We start from the raw sequence: 16,191 nt of genomic DNA on the forward strand, positions 1-16,191 counted from the left end.
TGCGCCAATTTTTCACGGTACTAATTTAAACCCAAAGTGCCTCTGGTAGATTTTTGGGCATGTAAGTTTGAGTAATAAAAAGAAAGAAAACGAAAAAAAGAAACATTGCGAACAATTCATTACAATAATAACAATAACAATAATAATAATGATAACGATTAAACACAATTTACTAATAAATGATAATATCGAGGATGTAATTTAAAAAAAAAAAAAGTATACTACTTATAATTGATAGCCATATATAGTCTAATACAATACAACAATATAATATACGTGACTGTGTCTGTGTCTGTGTCTGTCTGTTTCCCAAATTTTTCTTTCTTTTTATCCACAATTTATTTTCTTCTGGTTTTTTTTTTACTGCAAATTCTAATTTTTAGTCCCCTCCACTGATCGTGACCTATCGTATGTAACTCGTCATCCTAATAAATGTTACATATTATATATAGGCGTATATAAATAAATATAATAAATGATCAATAATTGATAATAATAGTAATAATAATAATGATATTAATAATAATAACGAATAAAAGTAATAATAATTGGATGAAAAACGAACACAAACACACACACACACACACACGGTAACACATCACGCTGAAATGAGATAAAAAAAATGTAAATGAATCAATCGAAAGAATTACCAATATTATCATTGTTGTTATGATTTTCTTTATTCATTTTAATTCATTCACATGAATCTATGATACAAACATCCAATTTTTTTTTGCCTCAATAATGACAATGTACGGAGAATACAATTAATATACATCCTGGATTAGTCAAATAAATTAGCAATCTTAATAATGATAATGATCACAGTAATAGTAACAATCCTTATAATGATAATAATGTAGCCTGATAGAAAACGCTCTTCTCCGCTCCCCTTTCCTCAACCGCTCTCGATTAGCCAAATTTCAAGCATGAATTTACAATAATTTTGTTCTCTCATTCATTTATCATTTAGTTTAATTTATTCATCTTGTCTCATTTTTCTCAAATCTTTCATCACTTAGGTACAAAAAATATGACACTCTTCACCCGTAACTAACTGTAATACCTATACATATATTATTGTAATCGTGTTACGTGTACATTGTTATTTATACATATCGATGGGGTTTTGATTTTTTCTCATCACAACGAAAATTCTGTTCAGAAGAGTTAATGAAGAGAAAGGGAGGCAGCGGGGGGAAGGGGGATAAAATAATACGAGAATAAATCAGTCGTTTGTGCATACCTCCTATATTAATATTATTATACGTTACCTCGCGAATTCGTTGAATGTACATTTACATCGTATACTTATTATTATTGAAAACAACACACACACACATATTACATGGATATTATTGCGACGAAACAGAAACATAAAAATAAAGAAGCGAGATTAAAATATTACCGATAATATTCGTAATAACATTAACAATAATGATAAATGAATAAAATGGAATAATAATTATTACATACGTTACACTATACGTTTACGTTTGTAACGGTAATGTTCCTTTTGATTCTTTAACTTTGTGTATGTACACGTCATATGTTCAATTATTTATTTGAATTTGCATTCTTTCTATTTTATACTCTCGTTTGTATAGTTCCCCAACGTTTGTTTGTCGTTAATCGTAATAGCGATGTATTATTTTTAAATAATATAACGAGAAAAGAAGGAAAATTGAAAAAAAAAAAAAATAAGTAAATAAAAACAGGAAGCAAGGAAAGGAAGATTTTTCAAAATTAAATGACGAAAATTAAGTTGCAAAGGAAGGAAAAGAATAGAAGAAATATGATGTAAAATTTTCAATATCAAAATCGATAAATAAAGAGATTATGCGTGAAAAAGATTAACGCGAACGTATAAAGAAGAAATGAGAAGGAAATTAATCAACGCGAAGTAAAATAGCAGAAAAAAAAAATTAAATAAAAAAAAAAAAAACGAAAAAAAAATGGTAAAAAATATTAAAAAAAAAAAAAAGAACATTAAAAGAAAAAAATATACCCACTGGTGTTTTAATTTATAATATCCGAGGTTTTTATATTATTTTTGTATAAATGTGTGAATTAATAGTATGAATAGTGTAATAATTTTGTATGTTTATTGAACCAAAACGAAAAAAAAAATAAATATTATTGATAAAGAATATGACAGATCGACGAAGAAAAGAAAGAAAGAAAGCAAGGGAAAAAAACCTGAAGATATAGAGAAGAAAGAAAAGAGAATGAAAAAACTATATCGCGAATAATAATCAGGAGGAGATTTTTGATTTTTCGTTAATATCAACCGACGATTGTGGAGGAGGTAGATGATCGGAAGGTTGTGCGGAAATTGGTTCCAATTCCGCGGCCTCAAGGTAATCTGTTTTTTTGTCAGCAACTCTGACCGTGTTGCGCTTTTTTTTGCTCTGATCATGCAAACTTTTTGGCCCTACAGTGGAGAGAATGACCGGGAGGAATAGAAGACCGTGCCACAAACCAATGAAAACGACCAGTAGGAATATTTTGAAGAAAGATCGAAAAACGTAAGCCTCGGAAGTCGCGAGCAACGATAAAGCCAGCAGCGTTGATCCCGCCCCGTAAACCACAGCCGCCCCGATGTGCTTTACGGCGCTCAATGCTCTCGGTGTTCGATCGCCGTTTATATCGGCTACGTCGGAATTCAGGAAAGCATGAGCCACGTGCGCCGCGTAATCGATGCTGAGACCGACCGCAAGCTCAAGACCTATGCAGGAAACTATGTCGATGGTTAGACCCCAGTAATACATCAAACCGCATATGTCGACCAGGGTCAGTAGAACGCAAATTAGTATCCAAAAACACGTTTGCAATTCGGCTACCAGAACCGCAGTTGTTCCCATCACGCATATCAAGGCCAGAATCAAATTTCGCGTCACTTCTTGGCTTATCACTTTCTCGGTCACCCAATTCGCGAACACTTTACTCCACACCGTGACGAAACCGTCTATCTCGGATTTCGAGGACACTTCTTTCATCAGATCCATCGCACCGATCCATTCGGTAGGGTTCGAAAATGTGGAAAATGTGAAATCTATGCTAGATATCAGTATCTTTGGAACGTTTTCGCCGCACGTCAAGTTACCCTCGAAGCGAAAATTTTTAGTATACTTCCCACCGGACTGGCTGAACAAAAATTGAGAGAGGTAGTCGTTGAACGAAGACTCGGTCAGGTTTGACGCGTCTGTAAATGGAAGGAAAATTGATTGAGAGCGATTCGGAACGATATTCGTCGTAAAGGAAATGGGGAACTAACCCTGGTAATAATTACTCCTGACGAAACTGGCGAATTTTATCGGCCAGTTGTCCACGCTCTGGAGTATCTTTAGAGTCTTCAATTTTTTGGAGAGCGACAATATCTTCCCAAAATTTGTCACGTAGTCAAATTCGCCCATCAGTACGAAACCGTCTTGACCACGATTCGGGTAGTGCTCCTTCGACTTCGCCAAGTATTTTGACAAGTAAGTTTCCTCCGGCAAAAACCACTCCGGATCGAAACGTTGCTCCAAACGTGTCGAACCGTAGATTCCAAAAGCCGCTATCCCCGCGGTCACGATTAGGACCACGATCTTACCGTAACCGGTCAAAACACCCCTGGAATAAACGAAGCCCGTGAAACGCCACGACAGACGTTCCTCGTTTTTCTCGAAGAGCCGGTGATCCGGGTGGACCACGCAGGGGATGACGCCGTTCCTTTTCGCTTCCACGCGCCGGGTGTCCAGGGTGAAAAAGCCAACGAAGAACGTCACCTGAAGGAGGAAAGTTACGAAGACTCCGACCGCGGCGTAGATACAGAACGACTGGAGAGATGGCAGGATCTGAAAGGTCGAATTCTCGAACATCGCCGATTCGTAGCTAATGGGGAGAGAAGCTCACCGTGGAGGCGCCGATGACGAAGGCCACGACGTCCGTTAGCGACGTTATGAAAATTGAGGAACCCGCGTGGCTCAACATCGTCCCGATTCTCTCCGGCAAGGGTCTTTTGCGATTGATCTCCTCCGAATGCACTTGGTCCCAGGCCGCCATCATGACGAATATGTCGTCGACTCCGAGACCCATCAACATGAACGGCAGAGAAGTGTGGACGGGACCGTAAGGGACCCCTGCCAACGAGCAAATTCCCACGGCAATTATGAAAGCACCCCCGACGCACATCAGACCGGCGGTGGTCAGGCAAAACTGTGATAAGAAAAAATTCGTGGTGTTCAGAGTTCGGTATCTACGGAGAGTCCGTCCCGCCAAAATTCTGTCAATGCTCACACGCCATTCCACCCAATTCAACCTGGAGAGTATAATCTGTACGTAAAAGGACATCAGTACAACGCCCATCGCGACTTTACCGATATCCTGGAACATCGTCGAGGAGCTAACGTCGCCGAAACTTCGGGCAGCTTCGTACCAAAAGGCCAAGTCCTCGTCGGTTCCGGCGGTCGCGTTACTCTCCACCGTCCTTAGATCCTCCGAGCTTTCTCTGGCTGCTTTCAGGAATGCATTTTCCCAGGTCAGTAGGTCCTCCGTTGCCTGCGTGATAAATGAAAACCGATTTTCTACCCACGCTCAATCGGTTTTTAAAGCAGCCGAATTACCCAGTCCGCTGTTCCCACGTCGTTACCAATTTTGTCCATGTCAACGTTTGAAAAATTTACGAACAAATACCACTCAGTTCGGACAGCTTTCGCTCCGACGATCCGCCCTCTGTCATCCCTCAGGACATCGCCGAGGAGTTCGGTGTAATTCATCTGGTGGCCCAGGCTGGGGCTCACGGTAACGGAATTCAGATTATCTATTATATTCTCTGTTGTCAATCCGTTGATGACGTCGTCGTCGAAATTCCATACGTCCAAAAGGCTCTTTGAATAGCAGCTCTTTTCCATAGCGTTGTAAACGCCGCAGTACATTCCCGTAGGCACCAATGATATTATGTCGAAGCCGTCCTCCGTTTCTATATTTTCAACAGGTTCTTCGTCGAGGAGACTGTCGGCGCTCTCGTTCATCAGATTCGCCTGACGCTTCGTGCGTCCCGGTATCACGGGAACCCTGAAATGCACGGATGAAAAAATAAATCGAAGTTCCGAAGAATCGGTAAGCGTTGAAATTAATAAATTTCGCTCACTTGAAGCAGACGTCTTGCCAAGTAACAATTCCCCCAGCTTTTCCATTCATAACTCCATGTGCCTTGAATATTCGTTTCGTTGCCTCGTTTAGCTATATGGAGTAAGATAAGTAATCACGATATGTGGATGTAAAAAATTTGCGGTGACCCCAGGAAAAAAAAAAAAAACAGTACAGTCGAGATTCCCATGATTTATTGATAGACTTGAGGACCAAAAAATTGTGAAAAACTACTCATAATTATGCAAGATTTAGCCAAACGAAAACCTATAGCCTACCTAGACCGGTTTTGCCAATTCTCTATTCGATTATGCAATCTCTAGAGCTTCTCTATAGAATAAGAACAAATTTCTGTATAATCTTGGGCGTAATTTGTGTTTAGAATCGAACCTTGATCAAGGCTCGAGGTTCCAATATGTTTTCTCCGGTCATCATCAAGGTTTGTACCCGCATTCCCTCTCCGAAATTTTTCATAAGCCATTCGGTGTCCCGCAAGAAATCCGAATCCGGCGGGACCCATAATTTCAGTGGATTTTTCTCTTGACGAAAATTTAAAAGCCCCGTCAAACACAGGAGGACCACAACGGTACTTCCGGCTAACCAGCTCCAAGGACGATCCGCTATAAGATTTCCAAGCCTATGAAAATAAGGAAAGAAAAAATTTAAAAGAATAGGCAAAGGTTAATATTTTGAATTTTCACTTTATTAAATACAATTTGTAATCAGATGAGAAATGTACAATCTCCATATGATACGCTCGTCAATCGCGATAAATATTTTACATGACCCGGGACTGGGTCCATAAGACGTTATAAATTTATATCGTATTTCCACTGTGAAATTCACATATTTCCACGTTACTCTACAGGGATAAAGCTAGAGATAATAATGTCAGGAATGATATATAATAATTGGAACGTAAAATTAGTAGCATTTCATATCGCGTGACCGCTGACGTTCGGTATCTCAGCGGTAGTTATCTTACAATTGATGATTCTAGTTTATAATTATGCCATTTTAATTGTGACTAACACAATATGTGATTTCCCCTCTGTTTCTATGATTTTATTATTGTTAGGTGTTAGATTATTATATGCTCGGATGGTAGTAATGATGACATTAATTCACACGTGTTAATATCAGACTGCAGACGCGCGGATTGAAGTTCAATTTTAATCGCTGTAAGATTGATTTTTTCTCCCACAATCTATTAGAGTTATATTTCTTTGTTTTTAGACAACCCAAATATTCAAAACTCGTATTGATACAGGCGCCTGTAGAGTATCATTACTTAAATCATTACTTAAACGTTTGAAAAATCCAAAAAAAATCATATTCTTCGCGTAGCAAACAAAATTTTGAATGAGATCATATGGTTCGTTTATTCATTCGTAGTTTCTTCTTTTTTACTTACTTGTAAAAAAAGCGCTCGGATGTTTTTGATATTGCAACTGGTATCCGTCTTAGAATAATTCGTAAGCTCGATTTATTATTTGCTTTAGAATTGTCCTCCATATCACAGTAATTTATTGTAAAAAAAAAAATATTGTTTCAATTATTATATATTATTTAATGAACTCGTGATTTATTAATGGCACGATCGGAAATTTAGACATTCCTCAACTCTTTGTTTCATTCCAATTTATGTTATTTAACTTTGAAACAATGAAAATAGGCAATCTAAATGAGAAAAAAAGGAGTAAAAAATTCTTCCTTCTACGGATAAAATTTCCAATTTGTATCTATGAAATTACACCTTTGTGTTTGAAGTGATAAATTTTTATTTTTCATACCACAACTTTAGTTCATGAAATGAACTTCGATTAACGAACCGATAGGCTACTTCAGGCTACTAGGAGATTATTAAAAAACGTTTCATCAATTTTACAGCAGACACGAGCGAGGAATATAATGTAGATAGTACCTCGTTTTTTGAAGTGCTGCCAGCTAGCGATGGTAAAATCATTTAAGTTTTTAGACTAAAGATTGTTATCGTAGACATGCACTTTGGTTGACACCCACTCTTCAGTCAACGGTTGACAGAACGTTTTTATACATTTGCATTTATTTAAATACTTTAGTAAAGTTCAATTTATTTTCATTGTGATTTTGTGGCGGTGTGGAACGATGACATGGTTCAAGGAGCAATTATTACTCGATCATTTCAAGGTGTGTAGCATAAAATCAAACTTGAAGAAGCAATATCAAATCAAAGAGTACAGGAATCAAATATGTTGATCATTTTTATAGAGCGTAGGAATGGCTATGGATTTTCCATGACATAGAAACAGAGTTGCCACAGTCTCCTCGACATAGCTCAATTGTTCAGGTACGTTTGTGTCTGTGACTATTATTCAACACCAAAATAAACTTTCAACAATATAAGCATTGCATTTGGGCGAGTTAGCTCTCAATTAAGACTGATAAGGGTGTTTGCTCTCGGTTCTAGAGAAGATGGGCCGGTAGAAGTTATTTTTGGTATACTAGCAGTGCAGCAGCTGTCTCTGTCAGTATAGCGACTCCATCGATGCACGACTCTTCTGAGCTCCATCGAGACAACAGAGTGTAGAAAACAAGTCTCATTGACGGATTTACTTCGAGTGTAGGATTTTTATCCTATAAGTACGGTGTTTAATTTTTTTCCTTCAAACAAGGGTGACAGATATAGATTTTGCTTCGTAATTCCGGAGTGATACATATTGTAGGATGTTTTTGGGGCGTTGTATGTTCAATTTCTACATTAGAACCGGTCTGCTGGTAAAGTATACATGACTGACGATATTCAGTAGCTGTTATTTGGAGTGTTCGATTCGAGTTCATTTGTGAGTGAAATATTTTACCAGGTGAATATGTTTTACAGAATTTGAGAAGAAACGAATAGATTAGGTATATATAGGAGGATATATATAGAAGAATATTCATTGCCTTGTCCAAATATCGGAAGTAAATCAATGGCTTAGTCTATAAACTGAACTTATTAAACTAGACATTGTTTCTTAGGTTTGCTATCTATGCAAAGGCTTCGTTATCAATTCAGTTGGCAGATTTTCCTAACGTCTTTTGACTCCAGAAACATGAATCCGTCGAGTGAATAAAACTAGAAGTAATATTCGAGTAATATATCGGAGTATATGAGTAGGAGTATATGTAAAGAAGTTCTAGGAGTAATATATTTGAGATAACTCAATTTTTCCGCAGCTTGGATCAAGTTAGTTGATTTATTTACACCCAGTTCTCCATATTTCTTGTTCAGAAGATCAACGAGCAGTTTTTCTCCTCATTGGGAATGAAAGATCATCCTATTTGCATCGCAGAGCAACTCGTTAGGACAGTTGGGAGTAGATTATTTGTTTCAATCAATCGTGACACACAAATGACTGTACTGTACACATTTTTTTTCTAAGAACAATTTAATCTATTACACTGTTGAACTTTTCCTCATGAATTGCTTTTTTTTCCACTTTTTCCGGATTTTTCCGTCATTTATAATTGATTACATTTCCTGTATTCTCTGCTGTCAAATGCTTCAGCTTTTAAACAGGCCGCCATATTTGAAAAACCGCCGCCATCTTGGAGGTAAGTCAGCCATTTTCAAAATAATAAGGTCACGTGACCGCACTCGCCGATACAGCTAGCGCCATGTGGCGGATTTTTTTGGAACTAATAAAACTAGTCGCCGGTGGCGCCATCTTTCGGAATTTTGGTGAACTAAAGACTCGCCGAGACAACTAGCGCCATGTGGCGGATTTTTTTGGAACTAATAAAACGAGTCGCCGGTGGCGCCATCTTTCGGAATTTTGGTGAACTAAAAACTCGCCGAGACAACTAGCGCCATGTGGCGGATTTTTTTGGAACTAATAAAACGAGTTGCCGGTGGCGCCATCTTTCGGAATTTTGGTGAACTAAAAACTCGCCGAGACAACTAGCGCCATGTGGCGGATTTTTTTGGAACTAATAAAACGAGTCGCCGGTGGCGCCATCTTTCGGAATTTTGGTGAACTAAAAAAAGATGGCGCCACCTGCAACTCGGTTCAGTAGTTCCCAAAAATTCCGAAAGATGGCGCCACCGGCAACTCGTTTTATTAGTTCCAGAAAAATCCGCCACATGGCGCTAGTTGTCTCGGCGAGTTTTTAGTTCACCAAAATTCCGAAAGATGGCGCCACCGGCGACTCGTTTTATTAGTTCCAAAAAAATCCGCCACATGGCGCTAGTTGTCTCGGCGAGTTTTTAGTTCACCAAAATTCCGAAAGATGGCGCCACCGGCGACTCGTTTTATTAGTTCCAAAAAAATCCGCCACATGGCGCTAGTTGTCTCGCGAGTTTTTAGTTCACCAAAATTCCGAAAGATGGCGCCACCGGCGACTCGTTTTATTAGTTCCAAAAAAATCCGCCACATGGCGCTAGTTGTCTCGCCGAGTCTTTAGTTCACCAAAATTCCGAAAGATGGCGCCACCGGCGACTCATTTATTAGTTCCAGCGCGGTAAAACTGAAAAATATATTTAAATAAATCTAAACATGTTGACTGTGTGGTAATATTATATTTTTATTCCTCAAGTAAGATTCTGATATACAAAATTGACGTACAGTTGAGATTAATTAATTTAATGCTAGTTTTAATATTTATGAAGAACATAAAAGGCGTCTGTTAGCAATTAGGTATCCTATAAGATTAAACTTATACTTATATACACTTATATACTATATACTAATATACTATATACTTTAATTATAATTATATATACTTATATACTAATATTTATACTTATACTTATTCTTATACTTATACTTATAATTATAATTATAACGATGTTTTTGATTACGATTTACCTTGTTTATATTGTATAATTCAGTTTATGCGATCAATTTTTGTTTTTGTTTTTGATTTTATGTAATTTATGTAATTTTATGTGATATTTATTGTAATTGCCTTTTGGCTACTAGAGGACTTTGTCCTGTGGCCAGTTCAAATAAATTTACATTACATTACATTATAGGATTAAATAATCTTGAATCGCTCAGGCGATTGTTTTCTGCTGTATATTGACCTTAGAATAATTCAATTAATCTATAATTATATAGAGTAATGGGTTCCAAAATTTTAATCATCTCATTTTTAATTCTAATTAACGCTTGTAATTTATGGCCGATCGTTTCTTTGTTTGCTGATGTATAATGTTTACCTTGGTAATACGTACCAGTCAATTAAAATGAAATTCGAATAAAATTAATCGACTAATCCTGATTTCTTTCTTACGAAAAACGACAAATAGGTATTAACTCGATGATTTCGGTAGGCAGGTTAACCTGAACCGTAGATCAGCACTTACGAGCTCATACTCGTCCTTGCGTCCACTGATCCTTCCACTAGAGTAGCGCCGCTCAACGTTGGTTAATGATAATAAATCAAGCTGCGTGGTATGTGAAGTCGTTGGGTTTTGTTCAGACCAATAACCAGCTTCATTTGACACGTCATTGCAATGTTTATCCAGTCGTTGATTCGAAATGAGTAACCTTTGGAGAACAGAAAATCAAGGTAATTACACTCACGAATCTTTATGAAGAGTTCTTCTGCTGTTTTATCTTTGAATTCGATTAAAACTCTCAAACTATCTTAGGCAGAATTAAATCTTGTTAGGTTAAGAATTAATTCCAGTGAAATTAAGTTATTATATGATTTCTTCGTTTTAGGACGATGAGGAGAGCCTGCCGAATACCTAAAATAATATATCGTTGACCGACACTTCAAAATAGACTCTAATATGAGACGGTCACATTCGGGTGAGCGGGGTGAGACTTAATCGAATTGAAATCTAATACGTCAGTTATAATCTAATATTTTTCATATTTTTGGAACGTAGGTGGTTATGGTTATGAACCATTACCCAGTACGTCTCACGATGCGTTGGAAGAGGAGAACGAAAGGATAGCCGACGAACTTAAGGATAAAATTCATGTCCTCAAGTCTCTTTCCATCGATATTGGAACAGAAGTTAAATACCAGGATAAATTGTTACGTGGAATGGTAGGTGAAACAATCGGTCATCAGGAAACTAGATTAGTAATTGTCCGTCTGTTTCTAGGATGAGGACTTTGAAAGGACTAGCGGATCTTTAACTTCATCCGTTGCCAGAGTATTGCGAATGGCAAGAGCTGGACATAGATATTATATACTTTATCTTTTTCTGTTTTCAATCGCTGTATTTTTTGTGCTCTGGATCGTCCTCAAGTTCAAATGAATGCTTGTTCGAGCAGGAGAAATTATGGATATCTTTATGTCTGTGTGACAATATTGAGGGTCGATAACTGTGAGACTACGTTTTGCTTAGGCCTCATTCCAATGTTCATATGAACGACGTATCGACTTACATTTAGTACTTTCTGTTCGTTATAATAGTAATATTGTTAAATAAATTATGATTATATACAAATACTATAATTTAAACTAATAAAAAAATTCCAACGATGATGTAACAGATTAATGATTTTGTTCGCCCATTTTCAATTTAGTACTTTAGAAAGTTATTCTATCATGTTTTTTATTTTAAATGATATCTCCAATGCGTGAGTTCTGAGTGCACCATAAGAGAATAAACTAACCTGTTCTCAGAGAACTTGTCGATTTCGTACAGATAAATATGACAGATGTCCCAGAATCTGACGTATACAAGCTTTTTAAAAAGTCTATAGAAAATGAAAACGTTCATATGATCGGAACAACGGTTGATACAGGTACGTGTGATTGTCATCAATGAATTAATGTAATGATGTCTAATTTTTTGTTTATGAATATAACCTCAATGTAATTATCACACATTTCCACGAGATTCTCAAATTTGTACAGGATTAGAATGGCAGGCGGTTGACGAATGCAAAGAAAGAATTAGTCCAAACTTGCACGTTGTCAAAGAGCGAGGGAAAATTTACTTCAATGTCACTTTGGACCAATTTGCTAAAGTATATAATTATATTATATTTCCAACTTCCGAGAAAGTCTTTTATGTTGAATGAAACCAGAAGAAAAAAAAAATATATGAATAACAATGCAGGTACAAGAAATGCGATCGATTGACAATATCTTCTTGATATCCGATGTCCGTCAATTTCAATTTTCAAAGGACAATGAGGAATCTGATATGTCGTTGATAAAAGACGCTGTGAACATGGACATGAAATTAGAGAAGGGATTGGAAGCATGGAAGACCGTTACGTCATTTAATGGCAAGCTTTACCCCAAATTGGAAGAATTTGAGGAAGCAGAACAACTACACAAAGCTGAAAAAACCATTGTCGATGACAAACACAGCGCCCTTACAACTCCCGATGTCAGAAAAGGAAGAAAAAGAGGACGAGATCCCTCAATTTCTAATGAAAATGAGATTCTCAAGTACAGAGTAACTTGCGAAAGAACAGGATCGCACGCGTTCGAATCCGGTCAAGTAGCTCGAGTTATTGGTGGTGAATTACAAGATAAATATCACTGGCTAGTCGATCTTACTATGTACCATTTGGAGTTCGTTTGCAACGTAATTCACAGTACGTTATCATAACTTAACAATTATCGATGATAATTCTCTTGATTCCTCTGCCTATAATTATTCTAATCCATCAGATGAACTGATAACTTGTTTACGAGTTACTCACGAGTCCAAACATCGCCGAAACATCTTACATTTTGGACCAACCACCCTTCGTGCAACAGTTTGCTACAGCTTAATAAAACTTGCTAATCCCAAACAGGGAGAAATTATCATGGATCCAATGTGCGGTGGAGGCTCCATACCGATTGAGGTAATCTTATACGCCGATAAGGCGGTGAACGCGATAAAACTTAGTAATTTTATGAATTTTTTAACTATTTTGAAACCTGTCTCTAGGCAGCAATCGCTTTTCCGAACACTTACGTTCTCTGTGGAGATAATCACGAGAAGGCAGTTGCCAGAACAAAGTCCAACATTGACGGCCAGCTCGTACCACGAAGCATGGACTTGGTCGAATGGAGCGTTTCGGAACTGCCGTTGAAAGACTCCTCCATCGATATCGTGGTTACAGATATGGTGAGTATCATTCTCCCTGATGAATTGATCCACCAGGAACTTCAATCTCTTCACATTTTGTCTTCAGCCGTTTGGCAAACGAAGTGGATCAATGACTGATAATCGCGTGCTTTACAAAAAGTATCTGGCTGAATTGGGGCGCGTTTCAAAACTTGGTACGGGACGTTTGGTCCTACTGACTTACGATCGTCGCAGTATTCAGCTGGTAGGTCATTGATGAGCAGGTGACAAACTCAAATACTAATTTTCGGATTCCATCGTTTCAGGCACTGCAGGTAACGAGTAGCTCTTTCAAAGTGATAAAAATGCTCGGCGTGAACATGGGCGGTCTTCACGCTGCCGTTTATGTTTTAAAACGAACAAAATTTCAACAGTACAATAAAGAGCCAAATAAAAAATCATCCAACGATGCCGTAGTCTGATAAAAAATCAGATATGGGATTCTAATATTGTTAAAAATATTTTATTACCACATGCTGTTTTCTAAATACAAGCTTGACTATGATCGATTAGCCACAGGAATCGTTGTGATTTTTTTCTTTGTTATTTAGATAAGGGTACTCAACTTTGGAGTCATTCATACAAGAGAAGAAAATATTCAAGACACCGTTACCTCCCTAGAGGAAGAACTTTCGTCTACTAGTTTCCATGGCGTGTCTACGTCCTTGTATTATCCACTCGTATTCACCATATTTACTATCAAATGTTCCACGTTGCAACGAACGTAACTTTAATGTAAATCTTGGACCCAATTCCCTCAGCTTTGGTTTTCCTGTCTTTAAATTGAACTCGTACCTAAAAGAAATATCGAAGAGTATCAGACATTTCTGAGGAAACTTTAACAAATAATAATTGTTGAAAGCTCAGATACCTGTGATGTCTGAAAAATATGTAGTCACGTTGATTGTGAAAAGTGACAGCTCTTCGTCCCTTGAATTCCGGATCATAATGAAATAATGCTCCGAGCATTCTGCCAACTGAGTGTCCAAGCCGAGTGGTGAAGTTGTTCAAAATAACCTCAGGGCGGTGTTCGGTTATCTCTTTGTGAGATCGTTTCAACTCTGGAGTGATTTTCACATTGCTAAGTTTAAAATGTGCCGTTGGACCATCAGGCAAATGCACAACCAACATTCCATCTGTTCAAAAATGTAGGTAAGGAAATACAGTACTATGTAAACAGAAAGAATCACAAGGATTTTAAATTCTCTATTTTCATTTTTTTTTTTTTGTAAAAAGGATACTCGGTTGTTTCATATTCTCATTGATCACAATCAGATCGGTGAACCCTTTGGTAATGGCACTTTTGACCATTTTCTTGACTCCAGATCGGTTTCTGTACAAAGATATGGAGTTGGGTATAATCCGGGTCAATTCTCGTCCAAAGATCCTAGTCTTTCTCAGTGGATTATCAGAATAAGTGATGAGGACTTTAGGTTCGTAAGAATGATTGTAGTATGCAGAAAATTCGTCATTTTCAAAGTCAGCTTTGATCTCTGCATTTTCTTCATCGTCGATATCCCCTTGTATGGTGGTTTCATCCTTTTCTCTCAAGCTCTCTATTGTGTGTGGAACCTGCTTCGGCAACCCTTCTCTCAGCCGTTGTTTTCTTTCCTCTTTTTTCAATTTTCGCTTTTCTCGACGAAACTTTTCGCTCTTCTGGTGACGAACTATCTTACATTTTATGTGATTAAAATTACTGTCCGAGGGTATCGAAACCTTAGATTCTTCAGGCGTTGTTGTTTCTGCAGTCTCAGCATTCTCTTCCTCCTTTGGTACCGCGCGTTTTAATGGATTCTTACGCAGGCTTTTTAGCTTCATTTTTATCCAAGGGTTGTGAAGGAACAAAAATTACTATCGGTCAGCACTTCATTTCACGCCGTTTCCACACGTGTTTTGAACTATGTACTTGAGGTTATGTTTTGACGATTTCAGCAAGAGCTCGTCAGCCGGCAATGTGCGTGAGTGGAAAACCATGGAAAACTGACGATCAAGTTCTGTTTTACCCGCAACGATATCTCGCGATCGATACTTTTCAAAACCGGAACCCGCGCCGACTCTTGATACCCGATGCGTTGAACGAAGATTGGTACCGATGGAACCAATGCGTCGTTAATTTACAATTAATTATACTCGTTAGACGCTAATGTATGACGTGTGAAATATTGTTCAATAAATGAACTTCAAGAGGTACTTTACCGCCGTCAATTCTTCGCTCTCCTTCTGGTACAAATGACTTTTTTTCAGAAGTCCGTGTCGATCCGGTGTAGCCAAAAAGTAGGTTGAGGGACGTTGCAGGCTATTTCCTATGAATTTTATTTGTAGCAAAGTGAAAAACACTTTTCTCAGAGACAAAATACTCGTTTTACATTAACAATATTCTTAGAAAAGATTCAGTTATCCGTAGTTATTGATCCTTCTCCGTAGTTGGTCAGCGACAAATCGTCGGAAAGTTCGGAAAAAAAAATAAGATGGAAAAATGGGGGGAAAATCGTTCACATCAATCCCTGGGATGAAAATTGATTGATATGCATATTTATAGTTTGCCATATACCGTAAGAATAACATAGAATCCATCGTCATTGAATTTGGAATGACTCAGGAGGGAGTATGTAATATGAAAATATTGAACAAAAATTTTTACGAAAAATAAAATAATTTTCGAGTAAATGACATTCCGAGAAATATTTTTTTTTTCTCAGAAGCAATCAGCGCTGTGAATATACCTGTGTTCCGATTGCATCTTGGAATGTAATAACCTGTTATCTATCGTTGGGCAATTTCTTGTAGGAACTTCTGACTGTCACCGATAGTTTTCTCCAGTCGTTCTTTGGTGGCGGATGAAATTTTTTGTTTCAGCTTCTCTCTGGCCGATGCAATTGCAGTCTTGTAGCCGGTTACATTATGGAATATTTTGATATGCCTGTCCCCAGATACCAGTACATGTTCACCCAGGGCGTCGAAGAGGAGTCCAGTTATCGGTCCTTCGATTGGTGATCGAATAT

At 37.6% G+C, this 16,191-nt stretch overlaps 5 protein-coding genes and 1 long non-coding RNA gene across 11 annotated transcripts in view; 3 read left to right on the forward strand and 3 right to left on the reverse strand.

Moving 5' to 3' along the window:
• Positions 1 to 661: 661 nt before the first annotated feature.
• LOC105687413 (NPC intracellular cholesterol transporter 1-like) lies at positions 662 to 7,010 on the reverse strand. Of its 4 annotated transcripts, XM_012403063.3 has the most exons (8): positions 6,548 to 6,984; positions 5,524 to 5,770; positions 5,135 to 5,226; positions 4,608 to 5,058; positions 4,282 to 4,542; positions 3,898 to 4,200; positions 3,278 to 3,839; positions 662 to 3,205 (listed from the first exon to the last, which is right to left on the reverse strand). In XM_012403063.3, the coding sequence occupies exons 1-8, from the start codon at positions 6,646 to 6,648 to the stop codon at positions 2,256 to 2,258; spliced, it is 2,967 nt and encodes a 988-aa protein (XP_012258486.2). In that variant the 5' UTR covers positions 6,649 to 6,984; the 3' UTR covers positions 662 to 2,255. The 4 variants fall into 4 exon arrangements, with proteins under 4 accessions (XP_012258486.2, XP_048511967.1, XP_048511965.1 ...); XM_048656010.1 differs by having other exon boundaries at positions 3,898 to 4,542; positions 6,927 to 7,010; XM_048656008.1 differs by having other exon boundaries at positions 3,898 to 4,542; positions 6,548 to 6,985.
• A 4-nt stretch (positions 7,011 to 7,014) lies between these two features.
• On the forward strand, positions 7,015 to 8,569 carry LOC105687414. The gene is made up of 3 exons (XR_001103118.3): positions 7,015 to 7,302; positions 7,384 to 7,462; positions 7,583 to 8,569. It is a non-coding gene; the product is annotated as an uncharacterized LOC105687414 (long non-coding RNA).
• A 1,091-nt stretch (positions 8,570 to 9,660) lies between these two features.
• Positions 9,661 to 15,336, reverse strand: LOC105687335 (probable ribosome production factor 1). Of its 2 annotated transcripts, XR_007278604.1 has the most exons (6): positions 14,431 to 15,336; positions 14,061 to 14,325; positions 13,803 to 13,984; positions 13,374 to 13,525; positions 13,037 to 13,298; positions 9,661 to 10,646 (listed from the first exon to the last, which is right to left on the reverse strand). XR_007278604.1 is itself a non-coding variant. In XM_012402901.3 (3 exons), exons 1-3 carry the CDS (start codon positions 15,005 to 15,007, stop codon positions 13,807 to 13,809), a joined length of 1,020 nt encoding a protein of 339 aa, XP_012258324.1. In that variant the 5' UTR covers positions 15,008 to 15,336; the 3' UTR covers positions 13,637 to 13,806. The 2 variants fall into 2 exon arrangements, 1 of the variants encoding a protein (XP_012258324.1); XM_012402901.3 differs by lacking the exons at positions 9,661 to 10,646; positions 13,037 to 13,298; positions 13,374 to 13,525 and having other exon boundaries at positions 13,637 to 13,984.
• Positions 10,520 to 11,601, forward strand: LOC105687263 (BET1 homolog). 2 transcript variants are annotated; one of them, XM_012402730.4, is made up of 4 exons: positions 10,520 to 10,668; positions 10,824 to 10,922; positions 10,994 to 11,157; positions 11,216 to 11,601. In XM_012402730.4, the coding sequence occupies exons 2-4, from the start codon at positions 10,895 to 10,897 to the stop codon at positions 11,369 to 11,371; spliced, it is 348 nt and encodes a 115-aa protein (XP_012258153.1). In that variant the 5' UTR covers positions 10,520 to 10,668; positions 10,824 to 10,894; the 3' UTR covers positions 11,372 to 11,601. The 2 variants fall into 2 exon arrangements, with proteins under 2 accessions (XP_012258153.1, XP_012258154.1); XM_012402731.4 differs by having other exon boundaries at positions 10,522 to 10,668; positions 10,824 to 10,913.
• On the forward strand, positions 11,727 to 13,701 carry LOC105687334 (tRNA (guanine(6)-N2)-methyltransferase THUMP3-like). Its single transcript, XM_012402900.3, has 7 exons — positions 11,727 to 11,864; positions 11,977 to 12,089; positions 12,182 to 12,668; positions 12,745 to 12,923; positions 13,010 to 13,189; positions 13,257 to 13,394; positions 13,456 to 13,701. The coding sequence occupies exons 1-7, from the start codon at positions 11,771 to 11,773 to the stop codon at positions 13,609 to 13,611; spliced, it is 1,347 nt and encodes a 448-aa protein (XP_012258323.2). The 5' UTR covers positions 11,727 to 11,770; the 3' UTR covers positions 13,612 to 13,701.
• Positions 15,337 to 15,486: 150 nt separating the features above from the next.
• The window catches only part of LOC105687332 (transducin beta-like protein 2), a 34,117-nt gene continuing 33,412 nt past the window's right edge, over positions 15,487 to 16,191 (reverse strand). The window contains exon 7 of the mRNA XM_012402898.3: positions 15,487 to 16,170. Coding sequence (XP_012258321.2) covers positions 15,953 to 16,170 — 218 coding nt within the window. The 3' untranslated portion in view covers positions 15,487 to 15,952. The remainder of the gene's footprint in view (positions 16,171 to 16,191) is intronic.

This window comes from Athalia rosae, chromosome 5 (genome assembly GCF_917208135.1).
Source record: "Athalia rosae chromosome 5, iyAthRosa1.1, whole genome shotgun sequence".
NCBI classification, from domain to species: Eukaryota; Metazoa; Arthropoda; class Insecta; order Hymenoptera; family Athaliidae; genus Athalia; species Athalia rosae.